The sequence below is a fragment of the Chelonus insularis genome, unplaced genomic scaffold (genome assembly GCF_013357705.1).
Source record: "Chelonus insularis isolate UGA/USDA-ARS -01 unplaced genomic scaffold, ASM1335770v1 contig_3_pilon, whole genome shotgun sequence".
Classification (NCBI taxonomy): Eukaryota; Metazoa; Arthropoda; class Insecta; order Hymenoptera; family Braconidae; genus Chelonus; species Chelonus insularis.
The window spans coordinates 1,777,330-1,795,501 of record NW_023276556.1 but is presented as its reverse complement, the minus strand read 5'-3'; the positions used below and the strand labels follow the sequence as shown (position 1 = coordinate 1,795,501).

Genomic DNA, 18,172 nt, shown 5'->3' with positions numbered 1-18,172 from the left:
TCGTTATCAATTATAAAATCATCAAATACTATATTTTATATCGACTAACAACCACTTCGTTGTCATACTTCATTGATAATTTTATTCTTCTGTACACTAAAACCTATGATGACATTCAGACAAAATATGATATCAAAATACTGTATAAAATAATTAAAAGGAATTAACATTCAATATTTCATTTGTTAATTACATATTTTAACAGTTGAATCGTTGAATATTTTAAACTTGTTCCTGTTTAGACAATTATAATATAAAAATTATTATTAATACTATAGTAATCACTTTTCAGTGAATAATTCAATTGATTGAAAAAGTATTTAGTTAACTTAGTAATGATTATAAATAATCTCATTAATATAACAGTAGTTTGATCATCTTGTACATAATCTCTTATTCATCTTTTGTTACTCTGTAAATTATTCGTAAAAACATAGTCAAGCATTGATAATAACCAATAGATGAAGAGAAACGACAAAATCACAAGTCTTCCATCCGCTAAAAGAATTTTAATTGATGCAAATTTTGTCCTCTGCCCAGTAAGAAGTGATGGTAAAGTAAACTATAAACCTTCAAAAATTACAACGAGGGCACAATATATATATATCAAAGCCCTAACAAACAATGCAATTAATTTAATGGTGATTTTATTATCTATTATGTTATCTAATACTGTAGTAAAATATTGATTAATACTCCTTCCATCTGATTGCCCTATTATTGTCACCTGTATATGAATGTCTAATAAAAGTGCTGTTATCTGAATAATCTGAATCTTTTTATCAAAAAAAAAATTACTACCAAATTCATATGTATAGAAAAAAATGGTCAACTTTTTTAATTATCCTAGTACTTTGCTATTGCGGATAAAAATGTCGATGAAAAATAAATAAACCTGTTTTAAGCCGGGTAAAACATGTTTGATGATTTTAAGTAGTAAACAGACGAATAAATTATCAGTGAGGCTCTGGTCGACCTCGACAAAGTTCCACTACAAAATTATCGCGATACTCAGTAAGACAGTGACTTGTAGACGAAATTATTCTGGTTAGCAACATAGCATCAACCAGTTGATAACAGTAAGGATGAAGTCTTTTATTAATTATTCTCCAGATTGTGAATTTCCCATTGAAAATCTACCTTATGGAATCTTTTCTACACCTAATAATGTAAGTTTTACGATTTTTATTATAAATGAATTCTTCGGCATTGAATCTTTTCATCGAATCAATAATTTATCAAGTATAAACAATAGTGATAATCACTTAAAAGTATGAAATTCATTTAACTCTTTTTTATCAAGTTGTTAGTCTTAACGCTTATACCTATTAGACGATAATAAAATAAATTATAATTAATAGTAGGTTATTGTTCAGAACACATGTTCATTCCAACATATATAAGCGAAATCTGTTGGATACCTATGAAATCAAATCGTTCTCTTGATAATGTTGAGTTCTATCATTTTTGGCAGAATACATTCAAATACTTGAATATTTTCAGCCTCAACGACACATAGGTGTAGCTATTGGTGAACAAATTCTGGATCTATTTGTAATATCCCATTTATTTACTGGACCTCTTTTATCGGGAAAACAAGATGTATTGCGTCAGGATTGTATGAATGACTTTATGTCATTAGGAAGACCATGTTGGATTGAAGCAAGAAATACTATTCAAAGTCTTCTATCAATTGATAATAAGACTCTCCAAGAAGAACCTTTAAAATCAAAGTATATTGATTGATTAAGTAGAATACTATTTCTAAAAATATATTTAAAAAATTAATTCATTTATTCTTCAGAGCTTTTGTTAAACAAGAAGAAGTTACAATGCATTTACCAGCTAAAATAGGAGATTATACAGATTTTTATTCATCTATCTACCATGCAACTAATGTTGGAATTATGTTCAGAGGCAAAGAAAACGCCTTGATGCCTAATTGGTAGAGTAAAAGAATATTTTTTATGCTTAAAGATAAAAAAATCAATTTGTCAAAAGATTAAAAAATTTGTCAAAGATTACAAAATCAATTATGCAATGATCATTAGGAAATATTTGCCTGTTGGTTATCATGGGAGAGCAAGTTCAGTAGTAATCTCAGGGACTCCAATTCATCGTCCACGAGGTCAAACAGTTCCAGTTGAGGGTGATCCACCCGTTTATGGACCATCAAAATTAATGGATTTCGAATTAGAAGTAGCTTTTTTTGTCGGTGGGCCATCAACTAAGCTTGGGGAATCTATACCCGCTTCAAAAGCTTACGATCATATCTTTGGAATGGTTTTGATGAATGATTGGAGTGGTAAATATAAATTTTAAACAATTGAATAATGAATATTTATTACTTACACAAAAAAAACTTAATGTTGCAGCAAGAGATATCCAGAAGTGGGAGTATGTTCCTCTAGGTCCTTTTGGAGCAAAAAATTTTGGAACAACTATTTCTCCATGGATTGTAACAATGGAAGCTCTTGAGCCTTTTAAAGTTTCTAATATGGTTCAAGATCCGAAACCATTCCCTTATTTGCATCATGATAATCTCTGTAATTTTGATATTAAATTAGAAGTTGACATAAAAAGTAAGTTACAATTTCATTTTGGATGTTTGAAGTCAAATATCCAATAATTTCATCCCATAATCAGAATATTGTCAATAATGCATGGAATGCTATAAAATTCATGTTAAATAATTTACGATGTAATTTATTGATCCCACTAATAGTAATAACGATGTTACAGCACCGAAAGGAGTCATTACTACAATTTCCCGAAGCAATTACAAGTACATGTATTGGACACCGCAACAACAATTAGCTCATCATACTGTAACTGGGTGTAATGTTAATCCAGGTGACTTAATGGCCTCTGGAACTATCAGTGGCGAGGTAAATCGATTAAATATGTATAAATAGATTAAACGTTATGTATTATGCGATTTTAATTACAAAATAATTGCTGTTATATTATAGACTGCAGATTCTTATGGATCTATGTTGGAGCTTTCATGGAGAGGAACAATGCCAATCTCTATGCAAGATGGAACAACAAGAAAATTTTTACAAGACAATGATGAAGTTATTATTCATGGATACTGTATTGGGAAAGGATATAAAATTGGTTTTGGTCAATGTGTTGGAAAATTGTTACCTGTTCTTGCTGAATAGATTATTACTCAATAAGAAATGAAGTATCTGCAATGTACGTTATATATGATAAATATTAAAAAATGAGTTAATATTGTACAGGAAAAAGGATTTTATGCAACTTCCATGTATAAAATATTATTAATTGGATAATAAAATTCAATATTAATTTGTTTGCAAACAAATTTGTATAAAACATAAATTGTTGTATACACTTGATTTGCAAACATGGTAGTTAGTTATGATTAAAGTGAAATTAAGCACTACAATTGACCGCCATCTTTGTACCTATAGTCGATAACATTTCTTGTAAAAATATTCATAAAAAATTTTAAAAGCCCGTGTAATTTCAAAAAAATAAACTCTTAGTACTAGCTCAGTTTTTTCTTATTTTATAATGAGTAATTTCATTAATGAGTCATTTTGAAATTACTTCTTTTTATACGAACCATAACGATAAATAAATTTGGATAATAAATAGCTTTTGATTGGATCATTTTAATTTATTGAATTTATTATCAAATTGAATAATAAAATGTAAATATTATCTATTGTCTATAAATTAATTTAAAATAGATATTTATTGAATAATTATATAATGATTAGCATCGAAAATTAAAGCTAATATAATTTTTTTTTAATAAATTTTGAATCTTCGATGAAAATAGTAAATATAGCATTGGTATCTAATACTCCCTATATTATTATATTATCTCTTAGTTTAATACAGTATTTAAAATTAATCTATTACATTGATTTATGCATAAACGAATTAAAATAAACAATCACATAGTCTCATAATGTAACAGTTTTTTGGTCTTTTGATGTGTTTATTGTTACGTATTTCACTACTTCAATATTAGAAATCTCTCCAAATTTATTCGTTTCTTCGGTCATATTATCCAACTGTTCTATATCTCTTATAGTTTCTACAATATCTTCTTCTTGTTCATCTTCCAATACTTCTAACTTTATATGCTCTGGTAATATTTCTTTTTCAATTTCAATATCATCATCTGAGGAATTTAAATTTTTAGTTCCTGATGATGCTACTTCATCTATAGTATTATTCATATGATCTCGAATCATTTCATCTGTATATTCATTTAATTTAGAAATATCTTTATGTCGGTACAAAGTACGAAATGATGGTAGCGGGAAATGTTCTTTATTTCGAAGATATTCATATCCTCTTGGTCCTATTATACTACGAATTTTTGCACTTCTTTGAAGAGTTTCTAGAGACCAATGAACAGTATTTACCAAACTTGGATCAGTTTCTAAAGAACGAATTTGATCGTCAGTTAAGAATAATCTCATATTTTTGTAGAAAATTTCCATTTTCATGGCCAATCTACGATACTAAAAAACAAATAATATATTATTGACATGTATTTAAGAATAACTTAATATTAAAAATTTTATAATTTACCTTTCTTATAGCATAATCACGCTCACTTTCTAATTCATGAATTCTTTTCTTCAAAAAATTCGGATCATTATTCGTTGAAGGGAAAAAAACAGAAGTTACATCATCATTAATTGGTTTTACTGTTTGTTTGATAAGCATTTTGAGATTATCTGTCACATTATCTTGATCACTATTATTGGAGTTCACTGAGGTTTCGTGATCCTCAATATTCCTTTCTGCTGATGAATAGAAATCCACAGGCTCGGAATCTGATTTTAAATCTGATGAATCAGTTAAGATTTGTTCTAGCATATTAGCTTCATGTGTAATATTTTTTTTATGTGTTTCGTTAACTTGTTTTTCTTCAATTACTGAAATATTCGAAGATTTTTTAGGGGACAATACTGGAGTTAATTTCAATGCAACTGGCTTTTTCGATACTTTAGTCATAACTTGAATTTTGTTTAGCTCATGAGGTTTTTTTACCAAAACAATTTTTGGTACATTTACTTTATGTGGCTCTAAATTTTCTTGCTCCGAAATAGGAAACTCTGATTTTACTTTTTTTGCATTGTTGTCAACTAGAAATACTTTGGTATTTGGTGAAGACGATAACTCATTAGAATTTATTGTAACTTCAGGTAATTGACTCTCGACAGAGGATTCTGAATTTATAACCACTTGTTTTAGAGGTTCTGGTATTGTTGGCAATATTTCCAGTGTTGATTCATCATTAGAATCTAAAGAAAATGGTGGGTCAACATTAATATCAGTAGTAATAGTATTATCATAATCTATAGATAATACAGGATGTTCAACTGGCGGACTTGGTTGATTGATAATTTGTTGTTCACCAGCAGGAACAATTTTATTTCCAATTGGTGTTGAAACTAACATACAATTTTTTTTTATTCTCAATAGTTTAACTGTAGATTCATTTTCGTCGGGCGTAATAGAATCACTGAGAGTAAGCAATTCTTTCTCAACTTGAGAAAGATTTGGATCCACAATCAAAGGAAAAACAGTATCATTCTTTTGTGGTGTATTAGAAAATAAAGTATTATCATCATTCTCAGATATATCCATCATATTTGAATCTTCTACTGGATTTGTTGAACTTATATCATATGGAATTGTATCAACTGGATCAGTAACATTTTTTTCTAATACTTTTATGTATTTCAATGCTACAGCATCACAAACTCGGGGCGGATTTCTGGTGAAAATTGTGGGAACAGCTGTTGGCTTCAATATAGTTCGTATATTTGGTCCATATTCTACGAACTGATCAGGTTCAAAATGACCCTGAAATTAATATTAAATTACATTAAAAAAGTAAATAATCAAATAAACGTCAACTATATTTTACTTAACTTATGAGTCAACTTACTTCACATAAAGAAATCGAATTTCCAGACGTTGGTAGATTTTCCGGTAAAAGATGACCACATTTTCGTAACCATGCTGTTCTTTTTGCAACTTTTTTAACTGAAGGTAGTACGAAAAAACGATACTTTTGTTTTACTGAATTAGAACAATTTTTTAACGAACAAGATCGTACCATGATTGTTTGACTTCAGGCTATAAAAATCCGAAACCATACAACATAATTTTTAATTACTTGAATATTATAAATTATGCACTTTGTAGAATTATTTATTAATTAATAGAATGTAGATATAACTCAATTAAAAATTGACCAAAAATTTGATTCTAATATTTTGATGCACATATTCACAAGAAAGAGGTTAGTTTCTAATTAAACTAAACTATAACACTCAATTCAAAAGCTTAAGTGACACCAAATATATTGTAAACAATTATAAAACCAATACTTCATTAATTTCATTTATAGAAATTGAAAAAATAACAAAATATTACGATAATATCGATAATCATAGAGAATTCGACACAAGTGCCTCTTAACTTTAATAGCTTTGATTGTAATAAAATAGTGTTCCATGTCAACATGAAGTTAGCTGCGGTTAGTGTAACAAATTGAAAAACATGCATTCACACCTGACCTCAAACATCGATAGACACGTTGACAGTTTCATGTGTTTTATCCGAATGAATGTTTAAAGAAAATACAAAAGTTATTAACGAAATCCGGCAGCTTGTATATAAGTTCATATAGTTATTAACTGAAGGTGTATTAAATAGTATATAATTAAAATTAAGATCAACAATTGAAGGTACATATTTAAAATAACAAGTTTTAGAATATTTAAATAAATAATTTAATTTTTTATTTAACAAATAGGTCATCTTGGACGATAATTTATGAATTTTTAATTTTATTAAAGTAAATTTTAATTAATTCATCGTTGAGCTGGTAAAGATGAGAATTATACAACTTAGAGTAAGTTATAAAATAATATTAGTAGTATGTATCGCATTATTAGTGCTTTATGCTATCTATACATCGGAATTTGACACTCAATCAAAAAGTCTTGGAGATTATCTACCTCAAAGTCTTAAATCTAGGCAGGTTAGTACATTAATTTTATTTTTTTTAAATAACTATGTTTCATTAATGGAACATTTTTTATTATTAAAATTACTCATGCTTTTTATTCAGGTTCCAGTTTTAGTTGATAGCCTTGGAAACTTTGAACCTACAAACACTCCAGTTCGAACTGGTCCGGGAGAAGGTGGAAAGCCTCATATTCTTCAAGATGAGCAACAAAATGATGTACAACAATCAGAATCTGAATACGGAATGAACATGGTATGTTCTGACGAAATATCTTTAGATAGATCGATTCCGGACATCAGACCAGAAGAATGTAAACACTGGAATTATCCAACAAATCTTCCTAAAACTTCAGTCATCATTGTTTTTCACAATGAAGGTTGGTCTGTATTGATGAGAACAGTTCACAGTATTATTAATCGAACGCCTCCACAATTTCTTAAAGAAATTCTCCTAGTTGATGATTTTTCTGATAAGGAAAATCTCAAAGGTGAACTTGAATCTTACATTGAACAATGGAATGGTAAAGTAAGACTAATAAGAAATGAAAAAAGAGAAGGATTGATTAGAACCCGGTCGAGAGGAGCAAAAGAAGCCAAAGGAGAAGTAATAGTTTTCCTTGATGCTCATTGTGAAGTTAATGTTAATTGGCTTCCACCCCTTTTAGCGCCTATTTCTATCGATAGTACTGTAATGACTGTTCCAATCATTGATGGAATTGATCATAAAACTTTTGAATATCGATCAGTATATCAAGAAGGTCATTTATACCGAGGAATATTTGAATGGGGAATGTTGTATAAAGAGAATGAACTTCCTAGAAGAGAAGCTAAACAAAGGAAGTATCAAAGTGAACCTTACAGATCCCCAACACATGCTGGTGGACTTTTTGCTATAAATAGAAAGTATTTTCTATCTTTAGGTGGTTATGATGATGGTTTACTAGTTTGGGGTGGAGAAAACTTTGAATTATCTTTTAAAATATGGCAATGTGGAGGAAGTATATTATGGGTTCCTTGTTCTCATGTTGGGCATGTTTACCGTGGATTTATGCCGTATAATTTTGGAAAATTAGCTGAAAAAAAGAAGGGACCTTTAATTACGATAAATTACAAAAGAGTTATTGAAACTTGGTTTGATGAAAAACATAAAGAATTTTTCTATACACGAGAACCTCTTGCAAGGCTTCTAGATCATGGAGATATCAGCGAACAACTTAAATTTAAAGAAAGAAAACGATGCAAGAGTTTTCAATGGTATATGGATAATATTGCTTATGATGTATTGGATAAGTTTCCTGAATTACCTCGAAATTTGTATTGGGGTGAATTAAGGAGTGTTGCAACTGATCATTGTCTTGATACTATGGGTCATGGACCTCCAAGTTTAATGGCTACATCCAAATGTCATGGATTTGGAAATAATCAGTTGATTAGATTAAACGAAAAAGGACAGCTTGGAGTTGGAGAGCGGTGTATCGAAGGAGATAAAATGGGAATTAAATTGTCTTTCTGTAGGCTCGGTACCGTTGATGGTCCATGGCAATATGATGATACAACTAAAAAAGCATTAAGACATAGAGTTTTGAACAAATGTATGGCATTACATCCACAAACAAGGCAACTGTCTTTAATGTCTTGTGATTATAATAACATTTATCAACAGTGGAAATTCTATCCAATTAATCCACAGTGGTAAATGAAGATTAAGAATTAAAAATAAGAAAAGGTGTACGGGCACATGTGAGTTCGATAATACGTTGAAATTCCATCTATTTACATTAATATAAAACATTCATTTAAAATATAATTTTTTATAAAATGTTTTCAAATTTTATTTTAAATTAATCATTAATGCTGAGTATTTTGTAAATTATTTTTTAAACAAAATAAGGATGTTTATACTTTGTCGTAAATTAAATTTTATGTGCATATAACTTTTTTATATATAAAATGCATTTATATAAACAAACGATATTCATATATATATACAGATATAAAAGCATATATTGCTAATACTTTTTTCGATTATAATTTACAAAGCATAAAATTTGTAAAGTGTTAAAAAAATAATCGTTTGCGTGATTAAATAGTTTTTATAAGATAATTAAAAACATTTATGGATAAAGAGATATTATGTATAATATTTTGAAAATGGTGAAAGTAAAAATATTAAAGATGGAGATTAACTTTAATTAATTTTTTTTATTCTGAATTTCTTTATTGAATAAAAAATTGACTTATAGTACTTAAAACTTTTAAAGATAAGAATTCTTATATAAAAGCAATCAATTTAAGTCTTCTTCAATCATTTCAAATAAAAAATGTTTGTCATAAGTTGTGACTCAGAAAAAGAAATATAATCAAATATTATAGAAGACTGCTAAAATGTATTTTCTAAAAAATACAACAAATTTTTTGACGAATTATTAATCTTTATAGTATTTATAATTGTATGATCATGACAATTAAATACCTTGATATTTGTATAATTCATATGAATTGATTATAGAATCACAACTAATGATTTATTGATTATTCATTAATTTATGTAACGGTAATGATAAAAAATTGTCAAATTAATGATTCAGATGTTTTATGAGCTAAAAATGACTATTTTATTATAAAACTGCATTAATAAAATAAAAGACTATTTCTATAATGTATTATTGGAGTAATTTGACTGTAAGGATAAATTAAAAAATTCCATAATAATGTTAAACATTTTTTATTTCAGTAGTTTAAAGTTTTATAACTTAAAAAATTAGTGAATTGTTCATAGAAAGCAGGATTTTTCAGTGCAACGTTATTTTTTTTTTTCTTATAAAAAATCTCATAATAATTTTTAATCAAGCATTCTTTTTCCATTATTCATGTAAATTTATAAATTATTTCATGAACATTTAATGTCAAAAAAGTAGCTTTACTGCATTGTATTAACAATATCATCAATTTTCAAAATACTACGAACAGTTTCCGAAGCAAGGGTAATACAACTTGTAGATACCAAAAGAGGTTGAACCACATTTTCTTCTAAAATATTAGTAATCATTCCTTTTCGAACATTTATTCCAGCCGCAACCTCACCGTCAGCATGACGTTTTCTCAATTCTGTTACTGTAGCAATAGGATTTAATCCAGCATTTTCTGCTAAAGTTGAAGGAATGATTTCAAGAGCATTAGCAAATGCTTTTACACAATAAGATTCAACTCCGTCAAGAAACTGAGCATAGGTTGATAACTTGATTGCCAATTCAATTTCCGGAGCACCTCCACCAGCAATTAATGATGGTTGTTTTACCAAGCATCGAATTACGCAAAGTGCATCGTGAAGGGATCTTTCAGCTTCTTCAAGAACTAATTTATTACTCCCTTTAACAAGAATCGTAACTGTACGCCCAGGGTTTTGCATTCCAGTTATTTTCACATACTTAGATCCTCCTGATTGAACTTCTTCACAAAGGTCTGCATTCACAAGATTTTCTGCCGTGAAATGATCAAGAGAAGCAATTGGTTTGCATCCAATAGTTTTACAAATAAAAGAAATATCTTCACGTTCAATATCTTTAATAACCATTACTTTGATTTTGTCCAAGAAGTGAATAGCTAAGTCACTAACAGCGTCCCGGAGAATTGACTTCTGTATCAAAAGTACATTACATCCAGATTTTTTAATTTGTTTAACAATATTCAAGATATATGTGCGTTCTTCTTTCAGAATTCTATCCATTGCTGAATAATCAGAAACAATGACACTGTGATCCATATCTGTTTTAGGTGGGGAAATACAAAATTGAATCAATCCAATTTTTGCTTTTTCAATACGTTTAGGACCATTAACGTTGCATGATTTTTGAGTGAATACTAATCCTTCAATTAATTCAGTATCTTCAACAGTTCCTCCTAACTGTTTAATTACTTTGATATCTTTCAAATCAGTAGCTTGTTCTTTTCCAGTTTCTGTAATTCTTATAACTGCATTTACTGCAAGTGGAGCCAATAGACTAGATTGTTGAGAAACTACTTTAGAATTTAGTGACGTTGCTGAGGCTTTGACAAGTGATTCCTTATCGTTTAAATCAACAGGTACGGCCATAAACCAACTTAAAATCTCCACCGCTTTAGCAGCAGCTTTTTGGAATGCATCGCTTATTAATGTAGGATGAATTCCTTTTTGAAGGAGTTTTTCTGCAGCTTCTAGAAGAGCTCCGGCAATGACTACGACACTCGTTGTGCCATCACCTGCTTCGGAATCTTGTGCTTTTGATAATTCCACCAACTAAAATCGTTTTGAAAAATATGAGAATAATTTTTATTTTCTTTAGTGATATTTATTTTTAATCAATAAATAGAATAAATAATTTTAATTTTACCATTTTTGCAGCTGGGTGAATTACATTCATTTGTTTCAAAATGGTTGCTCCATCATTAGTAATTGTAACTTCTCCATTTGCAGTTTGAATCTAATGAAAATATATATGATACCATTATTCATCAATACTTTTAATCTTAAAGTCCATTAATTTAATAATATTGCAAAATTGTTTACCATTTTGTCCATTCCTCGAGGACCTAAACTTGTTCTGATAGCATCACTTACAGCTAGAAATGAATAAATTATTCCAATATTGAATACAGAGTATTTGAACTTTAAAAAAGTTTCATTACTAAAATTATCGACTAGACATCAAAAGAAGCCGGTCTTCTGGGTTATGTCCATAAAAGGAAATATGAAGGAACTCGAAAAATTATAATATTGATACGTTTGGTTACAATGAAATAATTATAAACAATTAATACCTTTTGCAGCTGAAATATTGCTGCTACGAATATCAGTAGGTTTGCTCTTGTCTTGGAATGCTTTTTTAACACTTCCCGTGCGTTGTGTATCAGTGCTTAGCTTCATTTTCATCATTGATGTATACTTGATCTTGATTTTAATTTCAAAAGAATATTAATGTTTTGTTAAGTAAATGTTAAAAAATAATAAGTGATCATTACATTTATTAACTTACCTTTCTTTTTTCGATTTTTTTTTTATTATAATATGATTTATTACTTGAAATTAATGAACAAATAGTAAAGCACGAGGATTACTCAAAAAATCATGAAAAACCAGAATGATTAATCACAGAAAAAGGCTATATGTAGAAAGACTTCTCTTATTTTCCACTTTTTCTCTTCAAAGTACATAAAATATTTATTTAATATCTCGCTAGAGAGCGCTTTAATTTTATCAATGATCGTCGATAACTCAGCGACCTGCTTATCAAAAGAATGTGGGTAGATTTCAAAATGTTCAGTAATTATTTTTGTTTATTTTAGCAGTGTTTACAAAAGATTTAATTAGTTTTGAATGAACAAAAATTGCATTCAAGTAATAAAACATGGCGTTAAGATTTATAATAAGGACATTAACAAAACGAACAGCAGCGGTAAAGTGATAAACAAGCATGTGCGTGAATTCATTATGTTTCTATAACCTCTATACAAATAATTTTGTGATGTGATTTTTAGTATGGAGCCAGTTTAATATTTGTACAATGTCAGGAGAATATATACAAAAATGAAGAAAATGTAACCAAAGTTGATTTACAAAAATTTGAAAGATTATCCTACGATTCATTAATTAAACAATCAACAGTAGATGCAGTTAATAGTGCTTCTCAAACTTTGACAGTTGCCAGTTCGGCATTTGAATGTACTTGTAAAGAATATCGGTAATTTATTTATAAAAATCTATTATGATTTTACTCTATTTATTTTGAAATAGTAATAGTATATTTTCTTCTTTCATTTCAGGTTGCTTTTATCTAAATTAATAAATCTCATTGAAGATACCTTGATTTATGAAGTAAGCGATGAACATAGAGACTTAATAATTGCTGTTAGATGTGATGTAAATAACAAGAAAAAATTATTAATGGTAAAGTTTTTTTTTTTCATTTATAGTTGTTTATTAAAATCAATGAAACATCTGATTTATTTAATTACTCTATTTATTTTTAAGGAGCTACTCGGTTTTATGGATTATGTACAAAGAATGGTAGAAGCAGTATCAATAGTAAGCCAATCAGCGGGAATGGATAATTTAGCTATGTCCTTATGTGAGAGAATGGACAATGCATTAAAATATAAAGAACAAGAACTTAAAAGCAACACGAAGTTAGAAAAAGAGTATTCTTATCTCCAAGAAAAATGTGCAAAAGTAAGGTAACTATCATAAACGTAAATTAAGTATTAATTAAACTATTTGTTACATTAAAATTATTTTTAAAATTAAATAATTATACATGAATTGTTGTCTACATAAAAAATTTACAGGATCGACGATATCGACAATGTACCAGAATAATTTTACCAATGGAAATAAATGTTTTGTTAATGATATAGTTAAGCCACTTCATGATATTTATTCACTATTAGAACATCTTTTTTTTCTTGCTATTTCTTCGTCACGAAACCAATCATCAAGGTGAATAGAAACAATATGACGTCCTGGCACCATTACTAAACCAAGGCCTCTTGGTTCTGAGTGATCTTCCGATAAATATTCATCACAAGAACCAAGAATCACGTTAGCATCTCGATCAGTACATAAGAAAAGTCCTGTTAACACTCGGCCGTCAGTCATTTTGATACGTAAAAAATGATTTAGCCATGATTTAAGTTTTTCTCTTGCATGAGGATCTGGTTGATCCAAAATCTAACATAAACAACAAAAACAAGAAAATTCGAAAAATTAATTTTAAATGAATATTGAAAATTTGAATCGACGGATAAAAATTCTAATACCTTTCCATTTCCATGAATTGAATCATTATTTTCAGTAATTACTGGTGGACTATTTGTTGAGTTTTTCATCGTTTACTATTTTTTGATTTTTGCAAATATCAATATAGGTTAGAAAAATATTAGCGATTGTCACGACCGCTACAGTCCACTTCACAACTTTATTTTTTTTATCTACAGCAGATAGAAAGCTTCTTCATAAGTTTATGTTTGTCTAACCTCATTCTAATCAGTGTTGTCTATATCAATGGCCAGCTAGTGTTTACTGTCACACGACAAACGTCATTCTAATTATTCTTAAATATCTTTGGTATTTGTTTGATTAAATAATAATTTACAAAATGCATGATGCTTATGAAGCAAGTCCTATTTTAAAATTAACTGTACAAATAGAGTCTATGGCTGCTTATGGTAAAATACCTACTTTAATTATATATTCAAGATTTCATTAAGTTGTTCTACGTTTATTAAATAAATTGTTCATTGCAGATGATAATTTATTAATTGGAACCCGAGAAGGCCATCTATTAATTTATAATGTTCCTCTTAAATCTAATGAATATGGGAAACTAGAATTATTAAGATATAGTAAACATTTCAGTAAAAAGAGAATTTTACAAGTTGATGTTGTACCCGAATATAATTTGCTTATCCTTTTGACAGGTAAAAAAAAATACTATTACAACCTTTGTTATTGATCAACAGTATTCCTTGACTATTCTATTTTTAGATGATATAATCTGTGTTCACGATTTGAATTCTGTAAATATACAACAAATTAGTCAACTTCCCAAGACTAAAGGAGCAACATTATTTGCACTCGATGTCCAAAGAGCCGGAAGCTTAACTGGAGTACGATTATGTGTAGCTGTGAAACGAAAGCTTCAATTATATTATTGGAAGGCCAATAACAATCAATTTGAAGATTTAGGAGATCCTCCAAGAAATGAAATATCATTACCTGATGTTCCAAGAGAACTAGCTTGGTGTGGTGAAACATTAGTTGTAGGTTTCCATGGTATATCATATACTTTAATAAATTTAGATCGTAAGACGAAAGAATTATTTCCCACTGGAAAACCACCAAAACCAAGTATTACAAAATTATCAGATAATTCTTTTGCTTTGGGTAAAGATTGTCAAAGTATTATCATGAATACATCTGGAGACTTGATACAAAATAATCCCATTAAATGGTCTGATTCTCCAACTGCTACAGCGTGGGATGATCCGTATTTATTAGGAATAGTGCATGATACTTTAGAAGTCTATACATTGGAAGGTTCATTACATATTCAAACAATACCAGATTTCAATAAAGCACGTTTATTATGTCGATGTAAACAAGGTAGAGTTTATGTAGCATCGATCAGTCAAGTTTGGAACGTTAGTTCAGTGAATGTTGAACAACAGATAAGAAAATTACTCGAACAAAATCAATTTCAATTGGCTTTGAAGCTTACGGTAAGTTTACTATTTCATGAAATTTGATTTTATTTTCTTTGTAATGTCTTCATCAGAATTATAATCATGGTAAAATTAATGTATATTCATTTTTAGAATCTATCAGACGCTACAGAAGAAGAAAAAGCAAAAAGAACGTGTAAAATACAAACACTTTACGCGCATCATTTATTTTGCAATAAAAAATTCACAGAAGCAATGAGTCAGTTTCAAGAATTAGAAACTGATCCATATGAAGTGATTCGACTATTTCCGCATTTAGTATCCCAATCAGGCAATGTAAATGATGTTAATGAACCGATTACTGGTTTACCTAAACTTCAAGACCGGGATCTTGAAAATGGTTTGCTTGCTTTAATTGGTTTCTTGACCGAAGTTCGTCATAAATTGATGGCAGGAACTGATTCAAAAGATAATAAAGATAGTAAAAATAATAAAAATAAAGATAAGGATAAAAAAAACGTAACTGCTACAGAACAGTTACTGAAAATAATAGACACAACTTTACTCAAATGTTATTTACAGGTTTTTTGTTGAAATTTTTTTAATCTACAAAGAGTACTTACTAGTGCAATAAATGATATTAACATTTATTTTCTTTCTAATTTATAGACAAATGATGCACTAGTAGCCCCACTTCTTCGATTAAATCATTGTCATTTAGCTGAGGCTGAAAAAACCCTTCTAATGCATCAAAAATATCCTGAATTAATCATCTTATATCAAACCAAAGGACAACATAAAAAAGCCTTAGAATTACTTGAAAAGCAATCGAAACAGAGCGATTCTAGTCTGAAGGGAACAGAAAGGACAATTCAATATCTCCAGCATTTAGGAAAAGAACACATGGACACAATTCTCAAATTCGCTAGTTGGGTATTAGAGCAAGATCCAGAACAGGGATTACGTATTTTCATGGAAGATATTCAGGTAACTATTGCTGTACATGTTTTTTCAATATGTTAAATATTTACATTTGTATGTTTTTCATTTATTTAGGAAGTAGAGCAGCTGCCAAGGCCGAAAGTTTTAGATTATCTACTACGTTGTCATAAAGATCTAGTGATAACTTATTTAGAATATGTTGTACGTGTTTGGGAAGACAAAAACCCTTTATTTCACGATGTTTTAGTTCATCAGTACAAAGAAAAATGCTTGGCAGCAATGAGCCCTACAGCAACACCTGCTGAAAAACAAAATGGAGAACATATTAGACAGAAATTGCAACAATTTTTAGAGAAATCGGTTCACTACACTGCTGAAACGGTGCTTATTCAATTTCCTTCTGATTGTTTGTATGAAGAACGTGCAATCATTCTTGGTCGATTAGGTCGGCATCATCAAGCAATATCTATTTACGTAAATCTACTCAATGACGTGCCAAAGGCGATTCAGTATTGTAACAATGTCTATGCAAGATATGAGGGTAAATAAAATACAACCATTTCTTTTTACAATGAAATTTTAATGACCTTTATGTGATAGCATTGTAAATTGTGAAGGTCACAAAAATGAAGAAAATGGCAAGTGTGAAGATGGTGCTGATGAAGTTTACGTGACGCTCATTCAACAACTTCTGAAGCCTGTTTCTCTTTTTGGAAACGGTATAGTTAATTGAACATTAATAGTAATATACTATTTGTAAATAATCATTGATCGGATTTTTTATTGCCGTAGATACATCAGAAGTACATAGAGCAGCTCAACCAGATTTGGAAACAGCTTTAGAGTTACTAGAACAATATGCTTCTAAAATTAATCCATTAAAAGCATTAGAAGTTTTACCAGACAATGTTCCTATAGGTCGAATACGATACTTTTTAGAAGCTAGTCTTCAAAATCAATTAAATGAAAGGCGTAAAATGCAAGTTTTAAAAGGATTACTACATGCTGAGCATCTCCAAGTTCAAGAACAAAGGATGTATCATGAATCGCAAAGTGTGCTGATGACAGAATTTAATATTTGTTCTGTTTGCAAAAAGAGATTTGGCAATCAAAGGTATTACATTGTAAATAATGACCAATATGTCTTTAATCACTTTATTATATTACTTAAAATTATTTTTTTTAGTGCTTTTGCAAGGCATCCTAATGGTGAGATTGTACATTATTCTTGTCAAGAACGTAAAGCATGAAGACAGTAAACAACTTTAATTACCGTGATATCTTTTACTACCTTACAATATGCTGAACCTATTAATTAGAGTATCTATTTATCAGAAATTTTTTTATAAGCTTAAAAATAAAAAAAGTTTATCTTAAATTAATAATGAATAATTACATATAGGTGATAATATATTACAATATATACGATTTTTGTTTATTAAAACGTATTTATTTTCAGATTTCATTAAATACAATGAGTTAATTAATATTTTAAAAAATAATTTGTTTCCACTGATATGATCTTATTTTAAAATGATTGGTTATAGACATCCCTTATGAGCTTTAACCATGAACTTAGTAAAGACTTTTTTATATGAAAAATTAAGTAACTGCGTTATTTTTCAAATGCGAGAGCGAATATCGCTATCCAATAAAAAGCACGGGTAATGAACGTCGAAGGATGGGGCGTGCCCGGTTCAGAAAACATGTAAACGGGTCTGATGATGTCATAGTGAACTTGTATTCCTACGCCTCTATGCGATGTCATGTATGTACATATGAAAACACAAGACCAAAATGATAAGAAATTAACTTTATGGCTGCTATTTATGATTCGGTACTAAAATTAGGACGATAGACAAGTACCTATAGTCATAATTACTTGAAACATTTAATTCAATTAACATAATATAATTAAAGTAATGATTGTTCATCATGAGTTTTGACATTGATATTTAAATTGTTTATCAATGAATATTGATTATGATTATGAAGAAAT

At 28.9% G+C, this 18,172-nt stretch overlaps 7 protein-coding genes across 8 annotated transcripts; 4 read left to right on the top strand and 3 right to left on the bottom strand.

Annotated features, from left to right (window-relative positions):
- Positions 1 to 950: 950 nt before the first annotated feature.
- Faa (fumarylacetoacetase) lies at positions 951 to 3,254 on the top strand. Its single transcript, XM_035086072.1, has 7 exons — positions 951 to 1,169; positions 1,504 to 1,733; positions 1,805 to 1,945; positions 2,052 to 2,305; positions 2,376 to 2,582; positions 2,743 to 2,888; positions 2,973 to 3,254. Exons 1-7 carry the CDS (start codon positions 1,086 to 1,088, stop codon positions 3,165 to 3,167), a joined length of 1,257 nt encoding a protein of 418 aa, XP_034941963.1. The 5' UTR covers positions 951 to 1,085; the 3' UTR covers positions 3,168 to 3,254.
- Positions 3,255 to 3,794: 540 nt separating this feature from the next.
- Positions 3,795 to 6,349, bottom strand: LOC118068600 (uncharacterized). The gene is made up of 3 exons (XM_035086099.1): positions 5,948 to 6,349; positions 4,579 to 5,862; positions 3,795 to 4,508 (listed from the first exon to the last, which is right to left on the bottom strand). The coding sequence occupies exons 1-3, from the start codon at positions 6,119 to 6,121 to the stop codon at positions 3,942 to 3,944; spliced, it is 2,025 nt and encodes a 674-aa protein (XP_034941990.1). The 5' UTR covers positions 6,122 to 6,349; the 3' UTR covers positions 3,795 to 3,941.
- A 226-nt stretch (positions 6,350 to 6,575) lies between these two features.
- Positions 6,576 to 8,920, top strand: Pgant7 (N-acetylgalactosaminyltransferase 7). The gene is made up of 3 exons (XM_035086026.1): positions 6,576 to 6,752; positions 6,821 to 7,048; positions 7,139 to 8,920. The coding sequence occupies exons 2-3, from the start codon at positions 6,899 to 6,901 to the stop codon at positions 8,729 to 8,731; spliced, it is 1,743 nt and encodes a 580-aa protein (XP_034941917.1). The 5' UTR covers positions 6,576 to 6,752; positions 6,821 to 6,898; the 3' UTR covers positions 8,732 to 8,920.
- Positions 8,921 to 9,920: 1,000 nt separating this feature from the next.
- CCT4 (chaperonin containing TCP1 subunit 4) lies at positions 9,921 to 12,172 on the bottom strand. Its single transcript, XM_035085959.1, has 5 exons — positions 12,048 to 12,172; positions 11,833 to 11,962; positions 11,582 to 11,634; positions 11,406 to 11,495; positions 9,921 to 11,311 (listed from the first exon to the last, which is right to left on the bottom strand). The coding sequence occupies exons 2-5, from the start codon at positions 11,945 to 11,947 to the stop codon at positions 9,956 to 9,958; spliced, it is 1,614 nt and encodes a 537-aa protein (XP_034941850.1). The 5' UTR covers positions 11,948 to 11,962; positions 12,048 to 12,172; the 3' UTR covers positions 9,921 to 9,955.
- Positions 12,173 to 12,321: 149 nt separating this feature from the next.
- On the top strand, positions 12,322 to 13,424 carry LOC118068494 (uncharacterized). 2 transcript variants are annotated; one of them, XM_035085942.1, is made up of 5 exons: positions 12,322 to 12,467; positions 12,550 to 12,752; positions 12,835 to 12,958; positions 13,043 to 13,245; positions 13,357 to 13,424. In XM_035085942.1, exons 1-5 carry the CDS (start codon positions 12,420 to 12,422, stop codon positions 13,385 to 13,387), a joined length of 609 nt encoding a protein of 202 aa, XP_034941833.1. In that variant the 5' UTR covers positions 12,322 to 12,419; the 3' UTR covers positions 13,388 to 13,424. The 2 variants fall into 2 exon arrangements, with proteins under 2 accessions (XP_034941833.1, XP_034941832.1); XM_035085941.1 differs by having other exon boundaries at positions 12,322 to 12,487.
- On the bottom strand, positions 13,014 to 13,987 carry Sbat (LSMD1 domain-containing protein Sbat). The gene is made up of 2 exons (XM_035085943.1): positions 13,828 to 13,987; positions 13,014 to 13,738 (listed from the first exon to the last, which is right to left on the bottom strand). The coding sequence occupies exons 1-2, from the start codon at positions 13,894 to 13,896 to the stop codon at positions 13,445 to 13,447; spliced, it is 363 nt and encodes a 120-aa protein (XP_034941834.1). The 5' UTR covers positions 13,897 to 13,987; the 3' UTR covers positions 13,014 to 13,444.
- Positions 13,871 to 17,551, top strand: Vps39 (vacuolar protein sorting 39). Its single transcript, XM_035085940.1, has 9 exons — positions 13,871 to 14,235; positions 14,314 to 14,487; positions 14,555 to 15,288; positions 15,385 to 15,813; positions 15,901 to 16,218; positions 16,288 to 16,714; positions 16,791 to 16,892; positions 16,966 to 17,287; positions 17,360 to 17,551. The coding sequence occupies exons 1-9, from the start codon at positions 14,166 to 14,168 to the stop codon at positions 17,421 to 17,423; spliced, it is 2,640 nt and encodes an 879-aa protein (XP_034941831.1). The 5' UTR covers positions 13,871 to 14,165; the 3' UTR covers positions 17,424 to 17,551.
- The last annotated feature ends 621 nt before the right edge of the window (positions 17,552 to 18,172 follow it).

Bases quoted from the DNA above. Each gene is read 5' to 3' on its own strand.
- Faa (XM_035086072.1), top strand. From the start codon at position 1,086: ATGAAGTCTTTTATTAATTATTCTCCAGATTGTGAATTTCCCATTGAA. The intron at 1,170-1,503 runs GTAAGTTTTACG...GAATATTTTCAG, and splicing joins TCTTTTCTACACCTAATAAT to CCTCAACGACACATAGGTGT. The intron at 2,306-2,375 runs GTAAATATAAAT...TTAATGTTGCAG, and splicing joins TTTGATGAATGATTGGAGTG to CAAGAGATATCCAGAAGTGG.
- LOC118068600 (XM_035086099.1), bottom strand. From the start codon at position 6,121: ATGGTACGATCTTGTTCGTTAAAAAATTGTTCTAATTCAGTAAAACAA. The intron at 5,863-5,947 runs GTAAGTTGACTC...TATTAATTTCAG, and splicing joins ATTCGATTTCTTTATGTGAA to GGTCATTTTGAACCTGATCA. The intron at 4,509-4,578 runs GTAAATTATAAA...TTTGTTTTTTAG, and splicing joins GTGATTATGCTATAAGAAAG to TATCGTAGATTGGCCATGAA.
- Pgant7 (XM_035086026.1), top strand. From the start codon at position 6,899: ATGAGAATTATACAACTTAGAGTAAGTTATAAAATAATATTAGTAGTA. The intron at 7,049-7,138 runs GTTAGTACATTA...CTTTTTATTCAG, and splicing joins AAAGTCTTAAATCTAGGCAG to GTTCCAGTTTTAGTTGATAG.
- CCT4 (XM_035085959.1), bottom strand. From the start codon at position 11,947: ATGATGAAAATGAAGCTAAGCACTGATACACAACGCACGGGAAGTGTT. The intron at 11,635-11,832 runs GTATTAATTGTT...ATTCATTTCTAG, and splicing joins CAATATTTCAGCTGCAAAAG to CTGTAAGTGATGCTATCAGA. The intron at 11,312-11,405 runs GTAAAATTAAAA...AAACGATTTTAG, and splicing joins TTCACCCAGCTGCAAAAATG to TTGGTGGAATTATCAAAAGC.
- LOC118068494 (XM_035085941.1), top strand. From the start codon at position 12,389: ATGAACAAAAATTGCATTCAAGTAATAAAACATGGCGTTAAGATTTAT. The intron at 12,488-12,549 runs GTGCGTGAATTC...TGTGATTTTTAG, and splicing joins GTAAAGTGATAAACAAGCAT to TATGGAGCCAGTTTAATATT. The intron at 12,959-13,042 runs GTAAAGTTTTTT...TTTATTTTTAAG, and splicing joins ACAAGAAAAAATTATTAATG to GAGCTACTCGGTTTTATGGA.
- Sbat (XM_035085943.1), bottom strand. From the start codon at position 13,896: ATGAAAAACTCAACAAATAGTCCACCAGTAATTACTGAAAATAATGAT. The intron at 13,739-13,827 runs GTATTAGAATTT...TGTTTATGTTAG, and splicing joins CAATTCATGGAAATGGAAAG to ATTTTGGATCAACCAGATCC.
- Vps39 (XM_035085940.1), top strand. From the start codon at position 14,166: ATGCATGATGCTTATGAAGCAAGTCCTATTTTAAAATTAACTGTACAA. The intron at 16,219-16,287 runs GTAACTATTGCT...TCATTTATTTAG, and splicing joins TTTTCATGGAAGATATTCAG to GAAGTAGAGCAGCTGCCAAG. The intron at 16,893-16,965 runs GTATAGTTAATT...TTATTGCCGTAG, and splicing joins TGTTTCTCTTTTTGGAAACG to ATACATCAGAAGTACATAGA.